This window comes from Mugil cephalus, chromosome 10 (assembly GCF_022458985.1).
Source record: "Mugil cephalus isolate CIBA_MC_2020 chromosome 10, CIBA_Mcephalus_1.1, whole genome shotgun sequence".
NCBI lineage: Eukaryota > Metazoa > Chordata > Actinopteri > Mugiliformes > Mugilidae > Mugil > Mugil cephalus.
The window spans coordinates 18355538-18375673 of record NC_061779.1 but is presented as its reverse complement, the minus strand read 5'-3'; the positions used below and the strand labels follow the sequence as shown (position 1 = coordinate 18375673).

At 40.6% G+C, this 20136-nt stretch overlaps 2 protein-coding genes across 2 annotated transcripts; both read right to left on the bottom strand.

The window, feature by feature from the left end:
- Positions 1 to 95: 95 nt before the first annotated feature.
- Positions 96 to 4095, bottom strand: LOC125014768 (shaker-related potassium channel tsha2-like). The gene is made up of 2 exons (XM_047596121.1): positions 1895 to 4095; positions 96 to 606 (listed from the first exon to the last, which is right to left on the bottom strand). The coding sequence occupies exon 1, from the start codon at positions 3348 to 3350 to the stop codon at positions 1914 to 1916; it is 1437 nt and encodes a 478-aa protein (XP_047452077.1). The 5' UTR covers positions 3351 to 4095; the 3' UTR covers positions 96 to 606; positions 1895 to 1913.
- Positions 4096 to 17133: 13038 nt separating this feature from the next.
- Positions 17134 to 18057, bottom strand: LOC125014364 (galanin receptor 2a). Its single transcript, XM_047595356.1, has one exon. The coding sequence runs from the start codon at positions 18055 to 18057 to the stop codon at positions 17134 to 17136; it is 924 nt and encodes a 307-aa protein (XP_047451312.1).
- Positions 18058 to 20136: the final 2079 nt, after the last annotated feature.

Here is a 20136-nt window from a genome sequence, read left to right as displayed (position 1 = left end):
AAAGCGATGAAGTGTACTGAACTAATGAATGTGCATGGATTAAAATAAAAAAAATGAAATAAAAATATAATAATAATACAAAATGACGACTGGTATAATTTCTTGTTCATAGTTCATTTATAAAAAAGAAAAGGATTAGATTAAGTTCATGTTCGTGTTTAAATTAGAAAAATAAATATTTTATTACATTTTAAATTCCACAGTGAATTCCTGTCGAGCAGACGGTGCATTATAACGCGTTTACATTGATGCAGTCTGAATGTTTGTAGAACAACACAGAGTTCAGTTGCAACTGTGCATTAGAAGCTGCATGACAGTTAAGAGTTACAAAAACAATATATACACAAGGCTTTTACACAAAGAAAGCGTGGTCATTTGTGAAAACTGCACAGAAGAATGTTGTTTCTCTCTACGGATGAGACACACAAAGTCCATCAAGGCATGGCTGAACCCTTTTTCTATGCGTTTCCACCATCAAGTCTCAGTAGACAGTAGACTACAACACTGGCAATGCAACATTAATCCGTGAAAAAGTGATCCTGTACGTTTGGAGAAGAAGGAGAAGAGGAGAATGCCACACTTGTATCTTGTTGTACCGTCTGCCTCCTGCAAGTAAGCAGAGAACAAAAGCCACTGTGTTATAAGATCAGGAGGTGAGAGGGAGCAGTCAGACATCTAGTGGGCCTAGTTAACCATCGCAAGCATCCGGACACAAACACTGTGATCTCGGGGGCTTATGCTTAAATCAGCCAAGGCCAAGTGCAACAGTGCAAAGATACTCGAGTTAAAGTGTTAATTTTGCACACTGAAGAGTCTGAGGAGAGGAGCTGTCTGCAGGAATATTAATCCTCCACACAGTGGCGCTCTGAGCTCGTTTGCTCTCGTCAGATTAACGTTGAAGCGCATTACAAACAAAACCAAGGTGCTTTCTCTCATAAACATACAACAATCAATCTGTGATTATGAGATATGAATCTTCTTATTCTGAAATAGGAGTTGCTTACTATGACCAATAACGTCCTGGCGACAAATGTACCAGCCAGGAGGCAAATAAGTCTCTAAAGAAGAGCTGAAGGGGCCAGAGGCAAAATGTAAACATTCTTTTGCAAAGTGGTTAGAAGTTATGTGTGCACGTGTAAACATTTGGCACGAAACCCCAAACACAAGAACCTGCAACCAGCTCTCTGGAGTATAACGCATGCCAAACACCCACACACACTCACACACATGACCTGTATAAGTCCCAGCTCTAATGTGACAACAATTATTGCCTTAGTTTATGTGTCTGAATCGGTCTTTGGCCGTGCGTCCCAGAGTGGAAAGCATGCTGCCTCGTGCGTAATGGGTGCTTTGACGTGCAGATGACCTTCCCTCTCCCTACTTTACACAAAGATTGGGGTTTGCAAAAGTACTGGTTAACAATAGAAATGTAAGCTGTGGTTTGTGAGGCTATTTCTTTGTGCGTAAACAAACAAAACCACGGGAGCGCATGGGAGTGGTATGACACATTATTAAACTTAACCGTGAAACCGAAGCCAACAAAGATATCCCCCAGATTAATTTCTCACTGCAGTATTCCTTTAGACAGAAGAGTTTGGTTATGTGGTTCAAGTACTGCTTGTCAACACCTCCCAACTCGTTTATACTGTCTTGCACCAATTGCGCACGTGTGTGAAAATGTGCAGTGGTGTATTTTTATTTATTTATTTATTTATTTATTCTCATAACGCAGAGGAGAAACTCTTTTTGGTGTGGGAAACTGAACTGCACTGAATTGTAGAGAGAGTCTCTGACGCTCCGCGTTACTCAACCACTTGAGACAACTTGTATATAACACCTGCAGCATCCGGCACGAAGAAGCCTAAACTGCACGTCTTTTGGAAGAACAACTCACCATAATTAAATTGTCTTCTTTACACATCGGTCAGTTGCCCCGAATATGTCTCCACTGGAATCACTTTCGGATTTGTCAGAGTTTCCAAGTCGTCGCTCTCCTGATAGGACTCCGTTTTGGAGAGCGACTGGTTACTTTTGGTGGAACCGCTTTCACCGAAGGAGGGCTGCTGCTGCTGCCCACAAGTCACATGTACGTACTGAACGTTTTCCTCGTCCTCGTTCTCTCTGTGGTAGAAATAATTGAAATTGGACACAATCACGGGGACAGGTAACGCTATGGTTAGCACCCCGGCGATTGCGCACAGAGATCCGACGAATTTGCCCCCGATTGTGGTGGGATACATGTCACCGTAACCAACTGTGGTCATCGTCACCACCGCCCACCAAAACGCATCTGGGATGCTAGTAAATACGGACTCTGTGTCTTCTGCCTCAGCAAAATAAACCGAACTGGAGAATAAAACAACTCCGATAATCAGGAAAAATATGAGCAGTCCCAGCTCCCTGAGGCTTGCGTGGAGCGTTTGCCCGAGAATCTGCAGGCCCTTGGAGTGTCGGGAGAGTTTAAAAATCCTGAAAACTCGGACCAGACGAATGACCCTCAGTATGGCCAGAGACGCAGCCTGCTGACTGCTGCCCTGATGCTCCGCGAGATCAAGGCCCAGCGTGATGAAATACGGGGCTATGGCCACCACGTCGATCAGGTTCATGATGTTCTTAAAGAAAGCTGCTTTACTGGGACATGACAGAAACCTCATGGTGAATTCAAAAGAGAACCACACGATGCAAAGTGTCTCCACCATGAAGAACGGGTCTGTGAATGGACTGGGCACACTGCCCGGAGCGCTTACATTGAGTTGATTGTCGGGAATTGCGGGGACTTCTCTAAACTCCGGTAACGTCTCTAAGCAGAATATAACAATGGATATCAAAATAACCATAACTGACACGATGGCGATCATCCGTGCGGGTCCAGAACTTTCTGGGTACTCAAACAGGAGCCACAACTGGCGCTGAAACTCATTATCAGGCAGCGGGCGCTCCTCTTCTCTGGCCAAGCCCTCGTCGTCTCGGAAAAGTTCAATGGCCTCTTCCTCTAGTTCGTAAAACTTTATTTCCTCCAGGAAAATGTCCACAGGTACGCTCACGGGCCTCCGAAGCCTCCCTCCCGACTGGTAATAATAGAGGATGGCGTCAAAGCTCGGCCTGCTCCTGTCAAAGAAGTACTCGTTTCTCAGCGGGTCAAAGAAACGCATCCTTTTACGCGGATCCCCCAAAAGCGTGGTGGGGAAGCGGGAGAGGGTTTTTAACTGCGTCTCAAAACGCAGCCCCGAGATGTTGATGACCACCCTCTCGCTGCACTCCTGGTCCGCCGTATCCAAGTCAGCAGCATCTTGCAACAAAGGAGTAACGACCACAGTCTCTTCTTGGTTCTCCTGGGACAACACAGTCATCTTTTTTTACCCCTCTGAGGGTAAATCCGTCACTCACCTCCTCGGTGCCTTCCTCTTGCCCTTTTGCCGGCTCGTCCTCCTAACTCTCTTTCTCATGCAGCCGCCCAGAGAATCAGGCAAAGTGTCCCGTTTTGCTCCTCGGCAAGTTTTATCTGTTGATATCCACAGTCGTTGTGCTGTTGTTGATTTACACCGCCCCTTTGTCAGATTAGTGCCTCTGAACTGTCAACTTTCAATGGTGCACACAGATCTCCACTTGCATAAGCTATACCAAGGGAAGGCTATCATATTCACACCATTTTAAACTCCAAAGCCCTCCCCAAGTTGGAAGACCAGATGACACTTGCTGCTGCTGCTGCTGTCCCTCTCATACTCACTCACTTCAGCGTAGCCATGCAGGGATTTCCAAGTAAACACGCAGCCTTAAAATGTCCCTTTATTATCTATATCAAAGTAATCTTTCTTGTACTTTAAGATCCCTTCTTCCAAATCCTCTGTGTTGTTTTGTCCAGAGTCAGAGCCCGTGTGTTTTCAGACCAAGAGTCTCTCACCCAGCAGGTTCTTCATTCATGAACTCATGGGGTTATTCTTGTCACAAGGGGAACCTCCATAACCCAGGGCCGTGTCTACTTTTGGGTCACAGTCCACCGTTTTAGAAACCAGGAACACAAACGAAAGTGACAAATTGGTCTATACGGCACGGTGAGGGTTCCTCCACCACTACACATTAGACGTGCCTTGAAATAAATAAGATGAAAATACCTGAATGATCTGAAGCTCGGAGCCTCGTATAACTAGGGGCCCTCCTGGACCCGGCCAGTGGAAACTGCTGGCTTGACTGACACTTGAGTCGCCAGAGAGGGAGGATAGCGCCTTCAGGAAGCTGCAGCCAAAATAACATTCGTCGTTCCCTGCACTTAAAGGGATCAATTGTACAACTTGGAACATGGGGAGCCCCAGAAGACAAGTGACCTATAGTATAGAGGTTACTCATACACAGAGGTGAAGTAATTAGATCTAAAGTACGCGCTACTGAACATACCTTAGACCTAATTAATTCATTAAAAAAGGACTAGACAAAAGTGTTTCATGAAAAAACAACTTGAAGATTTGTTCACAGATGTATTCTTCTACTACTGTGGACACATGATGTGGCCCAGGTGTACACAGCAAACCTACGTGTGCACCCTGCAGAATTGTGATCTATTTATAGTCAGGTTTTATGCACTTTCATTGCTTTCATAAAGCAGACACTGCAATTGTAGACTGACGCACAACAATAATAGCAAAGGGGTGCTAATCAGTGTTACTAAAAATAACCTGGATGGCTTGCATTATCATGGAGACTCTGACAGTGTATGGAGGGAAAAACACGCAGTTAAAAAAAAAAAAAAACACTTCATATTAAACAGGATTCTTTTTATTTCACTGTCAGGTTAAAGAGCAGTTGTTCCCGAAAGATCAACGTTTTCACCCTTTCCATTACTGAACAAAGGGTCAGATTTCAGAGTCAAATGTCAGCTTCGGGGCACGGAGCCGCCTGCTGCTAATGTGTTAGCATATAGCATTCGCCAAATGACTGTCTGGGTCGAAACAAGCTGTCAGGCCTTGACTGTATCCTTGGAAACAAACAATAACAAACAAGCGGAGGAATTGGCACATGACCCCTGTACCTCAGGTCAGACCAAAAAAAAATAAGTATTTAAGTTATTTACTCATTAGCTGCAGTGATTTCCCTCCATCATTAGCTTTACCATCAATTCCTTTCCCCTAGTTAAATGCAAAGCCTTATACCACAACACTATCCAGATTTACACATAGCATTATCTAATACCAGGGTATCATGTGCTGTATGTGTTTGTGCTGGTTCGTGCCTTCCATTAAATCTTATACATATCGATGTGTGTGCATTCATGATCATCAGACACATACCATAAAGCCAGCAGGGCGCACGAACGCTGATATTGAGGAACCTCCTGTCATTACCAACAGCTGGACCTACGAATGCAGGAGAGCCCCTTTGTAACAGGACACTCACAGGAAAAGAATTTCTGCTCTCTCATTTTTCTTGAAAAAAAAAAAGTATACGCTTTGAGAATATAACTTAAGGCTAACCATGTGGTGAATTTGTCAGAAAAGAGAGAGGATATTAACCGTGTCAAAAGCATGATGAAGATGAATAATAATATATAGCCATCGTGTAAATATAGTTATTATTTACACTACCAGTCAAAAGTTTGGACACACCTTCTCATTCAGCTCAGTGAAGACTGAGGTGAGCCCAAACTTTTGACTGCTCTACAATGCACTATTTTAGCACAGCTCAGATATCCAAGAGCACAAGGATTAAGATGAGTCAACGTTTCTTACCATTTTGATTGACTGCACCGGTTCCTCTTTGTCTAAATATACACAGGACGTGTCTCCGTCCTTACCCATTACAGACGTGAGGTAATCACAGTAGCAACTTGTGTCAGTGACTCCTCTTGGCTTTCACCTCCTCCTGAGCGCCAGGCCAAGTATTTACAAAGTGTGTGCGTGTATTTCTGTAAGTGTGTAACTGGCGCAGCTATTAGTGCGATTGGTGAATGAATGCATGTGCATATCATGTTTGTGTATGCGCGAGGGCGCGTTATGAATTGAAAGGGGAGTTTTCAGACGGTCGGCCGTGCTAGTCAACAGCTCCTTCAGATCACATCGCTCTAGTGCCGAGGACTCGAAATGGGGGGCATCAGACTCAGCCTGACGTACGCTCAGCGGGGCCAGTGATGACAGCGTCTCAGGCCCAGGAATGAGCCTATAGAGGCAGAGCTATATCTGGGATACTTCTGATATATAGCTTTATATTAAGGTTACGCTACTACGAGTAATATTTCAAAGGCGTAAACGTAGTTATGTTAAGATTCGGCCAAATCTAGTCGAAGTGTGAACGATCTGTCAAACATGCAACCAGTTTCCATGACCATATGTGACAAAGACACCTTTAAGTCATGCCAGAGCTCTAAGATCTAAGATAGGAGGAGATAATCCACAGGCAGGACACGTAAATAACAGTGATCACATTGTTGTGGATGTTACTTAGACCCCTAGACCAGACCGGGCACCCCCACCCCGTAGCAGTGACACCCCAGCAAGATGCAGCCTGACACGGACAAACAAAAACGCAGTAGTTGTAGTAGTAGATGTAGAATATCCACTTATTTATCCCTTGTCTTCTCGTAGTCATCTGGGTAAAATATAATCATTGTTTAAAGAGCATTTCAATGACTTAACTTGCTGTTAATATTAAGTTTATATATATATATAATACTGCTGAAAATTAAAAAATTCACCATGTACTTTATTCATAGAGAAAATAAAATATACAGAATGTCTTGGTCACAATCAGCATATGTGGTTCAACTAAGGTATACAACAGATCAGTTTTGATTGGATTATCATTTAAAACAATGTCAAATGTTTTTTCTATATGTTTGGGTTACATACTGTATCCAACAAATAGTGTTTTAATGATGTAATATGTATCCTCCCCCTTTAATAATATGTTATTTTTAGCCATATTCCAGTTCTAACTGGACAATTAGAAAATGAAATATCATGAGACTGCAGATTACCAAGGATAAATTTGCTTCTCAGTTTTGTAATTGTGATCACGGCTATTCTTAGTCAAAAAGTGATACTGATACATTGTCAATATTGCATACAGTACACTTGAAACTCTGTGTGGCCTGCGGCCTACATTTCAGTCCTCACTCATCAGCCGGTGCGAATGGCAAACAAGTGAGGAGAGTGTGCAGCTGCATCTAATTAATAGTGTGAAAGTTTCTGCCTAATAGTGCCTAAGCTGTGTTTATACCGTGCCCATTACACGCTCTGCAAGTGAGCAAAGCGCTCTGTCTCCTCACCCCGAGGCGTCTGAACACGGGGTTTCCACTCCAGAAAACGGATACCCCGGCCAAGTTCCTTGCCAGTCCCTGCGTTTGATAGCCACCAATTTTAGCCTGCTGTCATCTGAAGTTGATGTCCATGTTTTTGCTGATAGGTAACCAGGCATGCAGCGAGACATGAAACGGGATACCTCAGATCCGGAGGGCAGGGTTCCTTGGAATTACCTCTCCACGCCCACCTCGGATGATCATTTCACTCCTTGATCAAGCCTTTCCCTTTTTTAGCAGACGGCGTCGTCCAAAATCCAGGCTGGGTGGGAGGGGCAACTGCAGGGGATCAGTTCACAGGAGAGCCACACATGGGTTATTAATCAAGGATGACTTCAAAGGTCTCAAAGTAAAATATTTACTGGTAACTTTATGTTTATGTCAGTCTATATGCTTCTCTCTTGGCATTTCGGTGCATAGCGACCACCAGGGCGGCTGAGTTCTTCTCGACCTTTCTCATTATCAGTACATGTGTTGAAGCTACGGTCTCACTGTGCCATGAACAAGAATACTTTTTATGACATTACACGGGGTTTGATATTTCTACAGCATCCCTACAAGAGCTAAAACTTTTAGTGAATAAAGTGATAAGTTGTTCTAGATCTGCAGCAATCTGGATGATCTACTAATCAGAAAAGTGATTTATTTCATATTTTAGATGCTCAAATGTGAGTCTTTCCTGAGTTCTGTTTGACATCACCGTAGAAATTACCCCGTCCAGCCTAAGACGACCTGATGCGATGTGACTTTTGCACCACAAAAAGGTTATTTAGCACCATAAACTACCGATAAATGAAACAGACTCCCCTGCTCTACTTCTACAACACTCACACCGGTCTCTTTTCATGGCAAAGTGCTCGAGACTCTTCATCCAAATCGTCCAAAACGTTCTGCCTGTGCAAATAATTTCAAGAATCATTTAAAGTAAGTGCAGATTTTCCTTTCTCTGATTATTTTCTTTTGTATGTTTACAGTGCCACTTACAAGGCCTCACTTGTCCTGAAGCTCAAAGGTTTACTCAGCATTAACTCCAACATTTTCCTTTTTTTTTTTTTTTTTTTTTTTTTTTACTTCCCTTGCTATGTTCCTACACATTACCGCAAGCTCTACAATGTAAACAGACTGCTGAACTGTGATGTTAGGTCAGGCCGCCGACCATCTGGACAGCAAGTTGTTGCCATGTGAATGACAGCATTTCTCAATCAACAGCACAGAAAATATGTAACCTGCGCTTGCTCACTGCGCCTCCTGTTCATAAACAAGGTCGAGCCGAGGCTCAGGGACCGATTTCCTTCTCTGGTTCTCCTTAGCTCGGTGTTATTTATTTTCTGTGTTTCATGATGTGACATAGCTTTTGAGAACAGAGTATTATGAGTTTGTCACGGCTGCTGGTTAACTCGGGATGATGACAGCTCATGCTGAGTTGACCTCATTGTGGATTACGTGGTCACCATACCAGCAGTTATACTCCAATCAACCATAACATTATGACCACTGACAGGTGACAGGAATGTCACTGATAAGAACAACTCAAAAACATCAAGGGGAGAATTGCCCATGAGCAGGGTATAGAAAAGCATTGGGTAAATGCAGAAGACAAGTACTTCTTCTTCCTATAATCTCATTGTCATGGCACCTGCCAGTGGGTAGGATGTATCTGGCAGTAAGTGAACTTTTTGTCCTCAAAGTAAGAAGCAGATAAAATGGGGCAGGTGGAAGGATTGAAATGCTAAACTGTGATGGGTGGACGACTGGATCAGAACATCTCTGAAACTGAAGCTATTTTGAGTCGATCCTGGTCCGCACTGATCTGTAGTCTGATCTGTCCTCTGTGGTCCAGTGTATCCACAATATTAGGCAGGTGGTCATAATGTTATGACTGATCTGTATTGACTGATTTTATATGTCAGTCAGGCTCCTGGGAAGATAAATAGGAAGACTTTATTGATATTCCATGTTTAATATAGCATCTGCAAACAATATATTTTGGCAAAAAGTCACCAACGTGAGCTTCAGCTACCGTAAACGCACCACAATAAACTCGTATTAAGAATTCCTACTGACGTGTGTGTCTGTCTATATGCTGTATTTTCATCTTTCACCAGAGCTGTAATTGAATCCAGCTCAAAAAGCAACCCTGTGCGGTGGAACCTTAGAGACTCCTATAAATAAACAGGCAATGCTCCTTCAACACTTGCCTATATGGCACATGGAATGATTAGCTCATGGCAAGAGCCCTCTGATCTTACAGTGTGTAGCCACAACTATTTTCTGTCAGCTACGTGCATTGGTCAACTCATGGAGCGTGTCAAGAATGTGGTCTCAAAGGAATTCACAAAATGTAGTTAGCTTATATGCATTGACCTCACATTCGTCTGTAATGAACATGTAATACTGGCGTGATTTGGCACTTTGTAACTAAAAACACATGAGCGTGAAAGGAGTGAATATATATAGATAGGTCAGCATGCATACAACAGTATTGTTCTCAGTATTTTGTTCTCAAAATGACTGTATAGTAGCATAAAATGAGAGCAGTGTGTGCAACTGAGAAATTAAAAAAAAAACAAGAGAAATTAATAATTGTATCTAAATAATTCAAATGTATATAATATACTTTGATTTTCATGCTGGCTCATGACTCATTTACGTTTTCATTGTCATCTTTTGATAAAATAACTGATTTTCATTTAAAAAAAATCATCAAGACAAATTTCTCCAACTAACAGGATGTCTGTATCTTGGAAAGGTGCAATTACCTTTGAAATTCATGGTTTGTCTCAAGAAATCAGACAGAGAAAATGGGCTGAGTTAGTTGTTATTACTCGAAAGGGGAAAATCCTTGAACAACCTGAATGTAACATTCCTTCCAGTTCCTTCCTGGGCCGCTGCTATTAAACAGCCCTGACACTAACTTCTAGACAGGCATATGAAAAACAGAGACGTATTGCCTGTTGATTTAAAGGAAGCATAGATTCTGAACAATTAACATGGAGATAAGTAAGATCAATCGTATTTTTGGTATTCTCAGGAAAGCAATGAAAAAAAAGCCAATGACTCATCCTGTACTAAGGGGTGTATATTAATTTTGCTTTCATTGAAAAACTTTCTGGAAATTTAACTTCTATAAATACCATTTGACTGTGAAATTAGAGTGGGGAACTTTTATATATAAATGAACATGCTTGTAATTACTCCCACCGCCAGAAGGGTAAAGACGTATTCTGCACAGTAGCTTTAAAAGACGTGAGAAAACAAGCCAACAGTCCATCATTTAGACATTATTGGTCAGTCAGTACTTTTCAGCTGATTCCTTATGTTGAATAAGAGGCAGAATGAGAGATCACTCTGATTGGTTGATCAGCTCAGAGAACCAGTGCATGAGAAGTGAAATGGAATTTGTTGCTCTTCCTAACTACATAGCGTCACTGGTAATAGATGCTTTTCTTTTCTTTTACTTTTGAAATAACAAATACAGACTACCGACACAAGCTGGCTGTTTCTTGTCTTGGCAGTGTGTTCAAGTGCAATATTTTTTTTTTATAAAGAAGAAGGTCACATGAGGCCTTCACATTCACACTTTGTTGCCGATAGTTCATTGACATTGGTCTAGTGTGACTTGGATATATGTAGTGATTTAGTAGTAAATAAATCATACATACTGGCCTTTACATATTCCTTTAAGAACATGAGTTTTTCTATGGATCATCCTGAAGCCTACTTCCCATTTTATGATGATGGGGATCTTGTCGAACATTGGTGAAATTGGCCTTCAACCTGGTTTTAGGTTAGAAATAATTGACCACTGGAGGCCAAGACATTTGACAGATATACAGTTCTGACACCATTAGTGACCGAAACAATGAGTGGCCAACAAAAAAGAGGTCAGTTGTGTAGCTACAATGAGAAACTTAGCAGTGTCTCCACTTTTCAAGAGAGCAGCTACAAAATCAGGGACGAGCTGTGGACTAGTGGTTGGTGATTCAGCTCTGGTCTTTTTAAAAGAGCTCTGGTAAGGAAATAATATAACATACACCAAATACTATAGTTTTGTTTCCATTTCTTCCCCAATGTAATATAGATACCATTGACTGTATATACTACATGTAGTGTGTGTATATATATATATATATATATATATATATATATATAGACACCTTCATGGTTTGTAAACATTATGAGATATATTGGGGGCGGGGCTTAACTGGAAGCAAAATATCTCAGACCTATTGTTTGTAAACGGTGGTTAGCACATTTCAATGGACTGTTGTAGCATGGATGTACGAGTATGTATGAGGAAAATGCATATTTTAGATAATATACTAATACACTCACTCTCCGAGACCGCGAGTGTTATTTTAAAAAAGTTGTCTCTGACTGACTTTACTTACTTCAGCTAATTCAAAATGAACACGGACACGAGTTAGCTGCCCAGCTTCATAAGATAGTTAATTGAACTAGCCAAGAAGATACCTGAGCATTTGGTGAAAACAAGAGAAAAATAGTAATTAAAGCCAGAAAGTAGGACCAGCAGGTGATGTGATGTGGTTTTGTTCCTTGCTAGCTGTCAGCTGTTTAGCCATTTTTAGCGTTTTATTGCTTATTATCTGTGCAGCTATCAATCAGGAACTTGGAATTTTTTCCCACTGATTTGATTGAGGGAATTCATGAATCAGTAGTTACTCTTAGTAGAAACTATATCAGTACACTTAACGTAGGCTGCTTTGCCCCACTTGGCATGTGAATTTGGATACATGTTGAACATGTTTTCTATGAATGAGTGGTGTTGTCTTTCACTTGTACACCCTGTGGTGGTAGAGATTGGTGAAGTTGTTCTTACTTGTACACAGTGAGATTTTAGAGTTTTATCTTTTACATTTGAGGTGTTTAGCCAGTTAAAACATTTAAGATACATAATATGCCAACATTAGGTCTCTTTAATTGAAATTATTTGTTTTCTCCATTGAATCACTCAACATAATTCAGACACATTATTCACTGTCATCTAATGTTACATGATAACAGTGAACAAGAAGCTGTCACCATAATGAATGCAATCTGTCTTGAACGGATACTTTGCGTAGTAGAGGCATAGTGACAGAGTAACTGACTTACAGTTTGGCAGCAGATCCATTGTAGATGTTCTGGAAACCTCCAACCAAGGTACATGGTCTGAATGTGAGCTCTACTGGTTTATTTTTCTGCTGACTCAGAGGTATTGGTGGCAAACACCAGCATTGCTTCAACTTAATAAAAATCTCTTCAGGAACTTTCTAATTCAAGGGGGAAGATGAGCCCACAAAGCATCTTTTTATATTTTCACGCAGACATAAATGTGTCACCAACCTGCAGCCATCTCTGAATTCATCTACATGTGTTACAACAAGACTAGAAGTCAGATAACTGAACTGAGCATCAGAGAAAGAAAGAAGGCAAAGTCTGAATTAAATGTTTCATTCCAGTGTTGAGGAACAATGCAATGATCAAAAACAAAAAAATCACACTCCAGCTCTGTGTTGAGATTATTTTCTTTATTTACATTTAAATTTCTTAAGATTAACATTTAGAAGTGAGGATATTAACAATACTAACATTTTCAGCGCATAGAAGTGACTTGAACTAGATGTGTGGACACTGGTGTAATCAACAATGGTGTATTCAAACTACTAACATACATATGATCAACAGGAGGAGAGTCTCATGACAGTGGTAAGGTTCGGTGGTAACATCCGTCTGAGGGCCTCAAATAACGGGATACAAACAAGTATCTGACCTTTCCATAACGAAAAGGGATTCAACCAAAAGCATGTGAGACAGACAACAATAGAGATCATACATATGATGAACGGGAGGAGAGTCTCATGACAGTGGTATGATTAGTCAGATGTATAGAACATCCGTCTGAGGGCCTCAAATGAGGGGATACAAACAAGTAGCTGACCTTGCCACAACGAAAAGGGATTCAACCAAAAGCATGTGAGACAGAGAGCAATAGAGGGGTTGTTAGATAGCAGGTTGATCACGGGAGGGAGGAAATAGGTGTTGGCGAGGGCTAGGTAGGAAGGACTTTCCTCTTTCTTCTAGGGCACTGTCTCCGGGTATTGGAGGACATGAGTGGACCGACCTGACCACCAACAACGGGAGAGTTAAATCTAAACCACGACTCCCTCCACTCATAGACAACCAATCATATTCATTTTATTGAAACTGTTATAATGGTGTGAAACTACTGAAAATCATCCTTTTTCTGGGACGTTGGCCAAGGTCGACTGAACAGACAAGGTTCATGCACATGAATTTCTATATTCCAATACGGTTTTAAATAAATAGCTTAAATTGACAGCAAGAAGTCGTATTTTCCAGAGGAATTAATGAACATGCTGACATCTGCACCACAGTGAGGACATAGCAGTAATGTAGCTGGAGGTAATTAGAGCGTGGTCAAATTTATTTTCTAATCTAAACTAACGACAGATAAAGTGGTGCTTGTTTTTATATCTCCTGATTGGTAACATGAAAGTCATGTAATGGAAAGCCAAAGATAGGTGTGGCGGCTATTCTCTTAGGATATGTTATAAGTGATTTATTTTTGAGTGTTGCTGTTGCATAGTTTGTCTGCCAGAGAGCACTGGCACTCACTGCAATGTCAGTGACGACACACTAAACCGCGTCTGCATTTCTTGATCTTATACCTAACGTTTGTTCACAAACTGGTATTTAGTGTTTTTGTATGAAGCCGTCAATTTCCTAGTAATTAAATGAACAATGTCCCTATTATTATCTTTAGCACCTGTTAAGGTAACACAAGGACACTTACTGTAACACAAATGTTGTTTGTGACACTAGAAAAAGAACTATGTTAAAGAGCTCGGCTGAAAGGAGGAGTCTGAATTCTTGATTTAAAAATAGAAACGTTAATTGTATAGCCGTGACACCATGGCCATTCATTGGTCATGCTGATTTTATCACTTCGTTTTATATTAGTGTCCTCATCTGTCATTTTGTTGTCATGTCAAGCTTATGTGAAATACCCTTAAAACTTAACATTTGACCATTGCTTACAGCAAACAGACAGATCTTTGACACAGCTGGGGCTACAGTATGTTCAAGAAGTCAGTAAAATTAATTAAAACAACAAAAACGAGAGATCCTAGTGGGTTAAGGGCTATTGAATCCACCTGTTTAGTGAAGTTACTGTGAGGAAAAAGGTCAGAAAAAAAATCACCATTGAAATCTAACCAGAAACTGTAAATCAATTCATGTTGATGTGTATAGTTAGCTAATGTAACTCACCACTATGAGATAGACGTTATGAATTTGCTGATGACCCTGACGGTTCTTCATTTTCATCCACACCTCATCATGACAGCATGTTACATATCCTAGTAAACCCCATTTATATCTGTTAAATGCTCCCCAGACCTACATAATGCTAGTCACTTATGGTTGAAAGTTAACCTTAAACCTTGGGAGAGTTTTTAAATAGAGTGTTTCCCTATTTGCCTCACCAGGCGAAAGTGAGATTTATAGTGAGATTCTTCCATCTTACTCAGTAGCAGTACTTTGTCCTACTTGCCTCAGTGAAGGTGCTGCACTTGGCAAACTTAAAAAAATCCCAGTAGCTTTACTGGAACCTCCACGGTGGAATGGGGGAAAATTTAACTTTCAAGACATTTATCATATTTTAGCACAAAAAGTGACAGTGAGACCAGGTTCAGATTAAAACCCAAATAAAGGAGATGGAATTAAGTGCCTACAGCTCAGTGCTGCACAGAGAGAACATTTCACTGAATTTCATTTACAGCATTTTATTGCTGGTAGGTGTGACAGTAACATGCCACACCTGCCTTTGTCTAAGTCCTAGATTCAGAGAGTCACACATCCCAGACATTTTGTGTTTTACGTTCTAAAGCGATGTCCCATGTACTGTCAAAGAAGATTAGTGGAAATCTGAAGTCGTTTTGTGTTGATAGAATTAGTATGTTTAGTGTTTTTGGTAGAGAAATGATTAAAAGTCATAAAACACTGTCACTCATCATTTTTTTTGTTGTTGAATCCATGAATTATGTTGTATCCTCTAGCAGCTCCAATCACTTTTATCACATGGACCTATTTAGATAATCGACTACATTGCATTCCAGAGAATAATGAACCACTTTTGTTAGACAAACATTGTTGTTTTTGTTGTTCTCACCTTTAATTTTTTGATGCATAAATCTGGCTCTTTGACTTCCTTTTTGCAGAGCAGCCACTACTGTCTGATGTACATTTAACGGGCTTCCTTGAGGCATCTGAGCATGTGCTGCCCCACCATATTCAATGTGTTGATTGGCTGCTGGTCTGACCAGTCTGTACAAGTCAAGCCAGCTGCCCTTGCTGTACACTAAAGAGAAGGCCAAAAGTCAGGGGGCTAGCTGGCAGAGGGAGGGGTAGGTGGTCTCCTATTACTGCTACGGTCACCAGAGCTCAGGCTGCCTTTTTATTCACTCTCCCAATCCCTCCCAATACTTCATGTATAACTACATATAACACCTGCTACACAACTCTCTGCCGACTCCTCTCACACTTTAGACCCGTAACAGGCTGAGAAAAGAGTGGGAACACAGGTGTGTGCTTTTACCTGATGTGGACGGTCAACAGCTCCTGGGGGATTAAGCTAATTTTTTAAAGGGGCAGTCATCCCTAAAATACTTGTGGTAATATTTGATTGTGTAATTTGAATAACAACTGTATTCACAAGATAGCAAACATAGCCCAAAATGTGGAGGAACTCTGTGTATTTAAAACAAAATCACTGTCTGTCTTGAATTACACCTGTGACTAGCTCATCACAGCTATAAACCCTCACCATTTCTTCGGCATCCACATAAACGTCTTGTTGCTACATTGTGATACGTAAAGGTAACACATTAAACTTTCATTACTGTAGTAACAGATTCATTCTGGACCCAGAGTTGTTGGGTTGTTGGGTTGTTGTCACTTTTGATGGCTCAATTTAGTTGTGTGAAGGTGAAAGGCTGCGGCATACTCCACGGTTTTTCATTACTTGTTATGCGGAGTAATACTAGTGGATCATATAGCTCATATTTAATGGTGGCCATGGTAGCAAAACCTAGTGAATGATTTATTGCTGTTTGGAAGAACAACTGTTCACTGAACGGAGACTACCCCAGGAGTATAAATGTATCGCTTCACACACGCTTTTATTACACTTTTATCACATTGTCAGATAGACCTGCTATCCTCACCTGTAGAGAGACAAGCTAACAGATCAAAGCACTGATCCACCATCGCTGTCTTATATCTTCACAGTAAACCCAAACAGTTATGCCAGAAAAAAGTCTTTGTTACTCACTTTAAAAAGGATAATTTACTTAAATAAGGCATTCTTATTTGTTTGCGATTACAACAGAAGATATTAAAGAAATGAAACAAAACCATGTCCCATATGTTAAACAAATATTGACTCATAATCATCCCTAAAACGTTTTTTCAAGATGATAGTGAATGAGTACAAGAAATCTTGTAACAGAGCTGGTACACTTGGAGCAAACAAATACTACATTTAAAAAAAAAGTGTAATTAAAATAAAAAGTGTGTAATTTTAAGCAATTGTTTGCATAAAAATAAAGTCAAACAATGGAATTACTTTAAAAAAAAAAAGTCAGAAATCTTGATGAAATAATTAATAATTATTAAGGTGATCATAATATTATTTTCAGTTCTGCAGATATAGTTTGGTAATACAAAAGTTGTTAATTTATATACACAGTAATTGTAAAAAAAAAAAAAAAAAAAAAAGAAACAGTCACCATCATTTACCTGATGTAGGAACAAACGAGCTGAATTTAAAAGCTGTCTGTGGGGACGCTGATGACCTGCGGCTGCACTCTGTTCCTGTTGCAGCCGAAGAGCCAGGCTGCCCTCCTGTGGCGATAGCGCTTAGACAGCAGCACATAGAGCACTGGGTTGATGCAGGGGTGTAGGTACTGGAGCACAGTACAGATGAAGTGGAACATCTCCCAGAAATGTCCTTGGTGATACAGGCCCAGGTACACACACAGCTCCAACACATAACCAGGCAGCCAGCACATGGAGAAGGTGGCGGCAGCCAAAAACACCATGACAGAGGCCCTGCGGGTGTTCCTGGCACTGGACACTGACATTACAGGGCTCTTGTGGAGAAAAACAGCCAGGCGGACGTAGTTGAAGGCGATGACCAGCATTGGAATAAAGTAGTAAAGTACAAACTGGCTTAGGACCACTTGGTAGTGGTGCTCATGAATGGTTGGAAGGCAGAAGGTGAAGTTGGCAGCGCTGGGCCCCACACTTTGTTTGGTGGCAAACATTCGTAGAGGCAGGCTGATGAAGAAGCTGAGGGCCCAGACCAAGACAAACATGAGGATGACCAGATCCATGGTGGGCGGTTGGTATGGGTTTGTGATGATCATGGCGCGTGTCATGGACACAGCGCACAGCGAGTAGGTGCTGGCCGCCAGGCTGAAAGCTAGCAAGAACTGGTAGACCTTGCAGGAGACTTCACCTAGAGGCCAGGAGTGGCTTACTGCTGAGTGCAGGGTGAAGGGGATGAGCAGGAGGGCTAAGAAGTCAGCCAAAGTCATGCTGAGTAGGAGGATGTCCAGGCGGTTCTTACGCAGTGTGTTGTACTTGGCAAACAAACAGAAGACCAAAAGGTTGGCACAGAGCCCAATGCCCAGGATCACTCCACAGGCACAGGCAAAGATTAGTACGTAGGTGTTAGGAACAACCATGTTTCCATCAGCTTGACATCACCTGTCAAATGTCATAGATATTTTATAGACAAAACAATAGATTAATTCAGAAAATATGTGATGTTTTAATCAATAAAAAATCATCGTCCCTGCCTTATTTATGTTACCTCTAGTGGAAAGTGGAATCTCATAGCTCTATTTCTTTTTTTTTATTCTCATATTTTTTTAAACAAAACATATGTTTTGTAAACCCCTGAGTGATAAATATAAATTTCACCTAAACACATTAATGACATTAACACATAATGATCACATATATTATATATATTATATACATATATATATATTATATATAATAATATATATATATATATACTATATATTATACTATATACTTTTGATTATTAATATATTATATACTCTTTGTGAGTAGTAAAATGTAATATCTTTGGATGTAACTGGCAGCTACTGAAAGCTACATTTACACTACATAGTTTAAATGGTGTCATATTTGCCATTTTGACACTCACCATCGCTGTTCCTCAGCCGTGTCTTCTACCAAATCGTCTATGAGTGAACCGTCCTCATTGTGTAAACTGGAAAATTCTCGTTTACTAGTTTCTGTCCTGTTAAAATGGACTGAACAAGGGCGAGGTGTGTGCCTCTCAGGACTCATTACAAAGTGAGACGGCTCAATGTGGAGGGAAGAAAGGCAAACATTACTTGGGCCAGATTGATTCTGGTTGACTGGGTTTAAAGAGAAATGGCTGCTAGTCAACTGCTGAGAGAGCTGTGGAGTACTCTGCATGTCTGGTTTGTTCTTAATGTTTGAAGGTTCTGCTTCACAGTATCTTTAGACACCCTATAGTGTAAATGGATGTTAACACTGGTGACAGTCTCTGTAACTAATGACGGTCTGATTACAGTGTAACATAGATATTTTTAATCATATACTGTATAATCATAACATTTTGCGGGATGACCCTGAAGAGTCATCCACATAAACCTCAGTCATTTTTATTAATACGATTAATGAGGAGCTGCTTTATTTAATGTTGGCTATAGATCGCACTTGCATGGCAACATTTCTTCATTCAAATGTATTTATCAGTTTAGTTCAAGTTCAGTGTAGTGAAGTGATATTTGAAGGGACAACAGGGATCGGGATTGCAAAGTCATATGTCATATTTTTTTTAACGTCTGTCCTATTAGAAATAGTGTTTCACTATTGTAGGAAAACTTTAACCAGAGAGTTTTTAAGAATGGATAAATACATAACATTTATTATCTCGTAAGACGTATGGCATGTGAGGAATAAAATACAGAGAAGTCAGGTTTTGCTAGAACACTAGTGGAAGACGTGGACAGCCTCATTATACTGGATTATATTGTGGGTAGTTCAGTTGGTCTAAACGGAAGGAAAAAATCCACTGACAAACTTATAAGACTGATTTTATATACTGAATGATAACAGCTACACAGTGAATTTTTGCTATAATTGTAACAATAATGTAGTTTAGACCTGCATCGACGGGCAAACCTTAAAATGTATTTAAAAGTACATGACAGAACGAGCCTTCATAACTACAAGTACATGACTACAACTATGTTATATGTCATGTTATTAAATGTGTACAGATGGATTGGAGTAATTGCCATTTCCGATCAAGTACGCGAAATTATGTCGAGTATTTTTTGATAACTGGTGGTGGTTGTCCTGGTCCTAGTCAAAGGTGTCCACTGATCTGCCAGCCAATTAGAAGAAAGTGGACTTTTAGGGAGGGTGGGGGCCTTGAAGAGAGAAGAGCAAAATCAGCTTGTTTCAGACGGTGGATGAAATGAGGGGCTACTCACAGTAAAGAATAATAAATTAATTCTTCTTTTCAGCTATGGATCCTGGAGCGATAGAGGCCATGAATCAAACTATAGTGAAGGAAATATGGTCCCATTTAAAAGATACATACCCATGTACTTTCTTCTACCTCTCTTGACATCTTCTCTACACTCTGTTATAAACCATACGAACGTTGTCTTTGGGCTGTTTTTAATAACTTTAACATCCATTTAGCATTTATAAGCTAAGGCCTACCTATGTACTGACTTATAAACCCTCCTTCT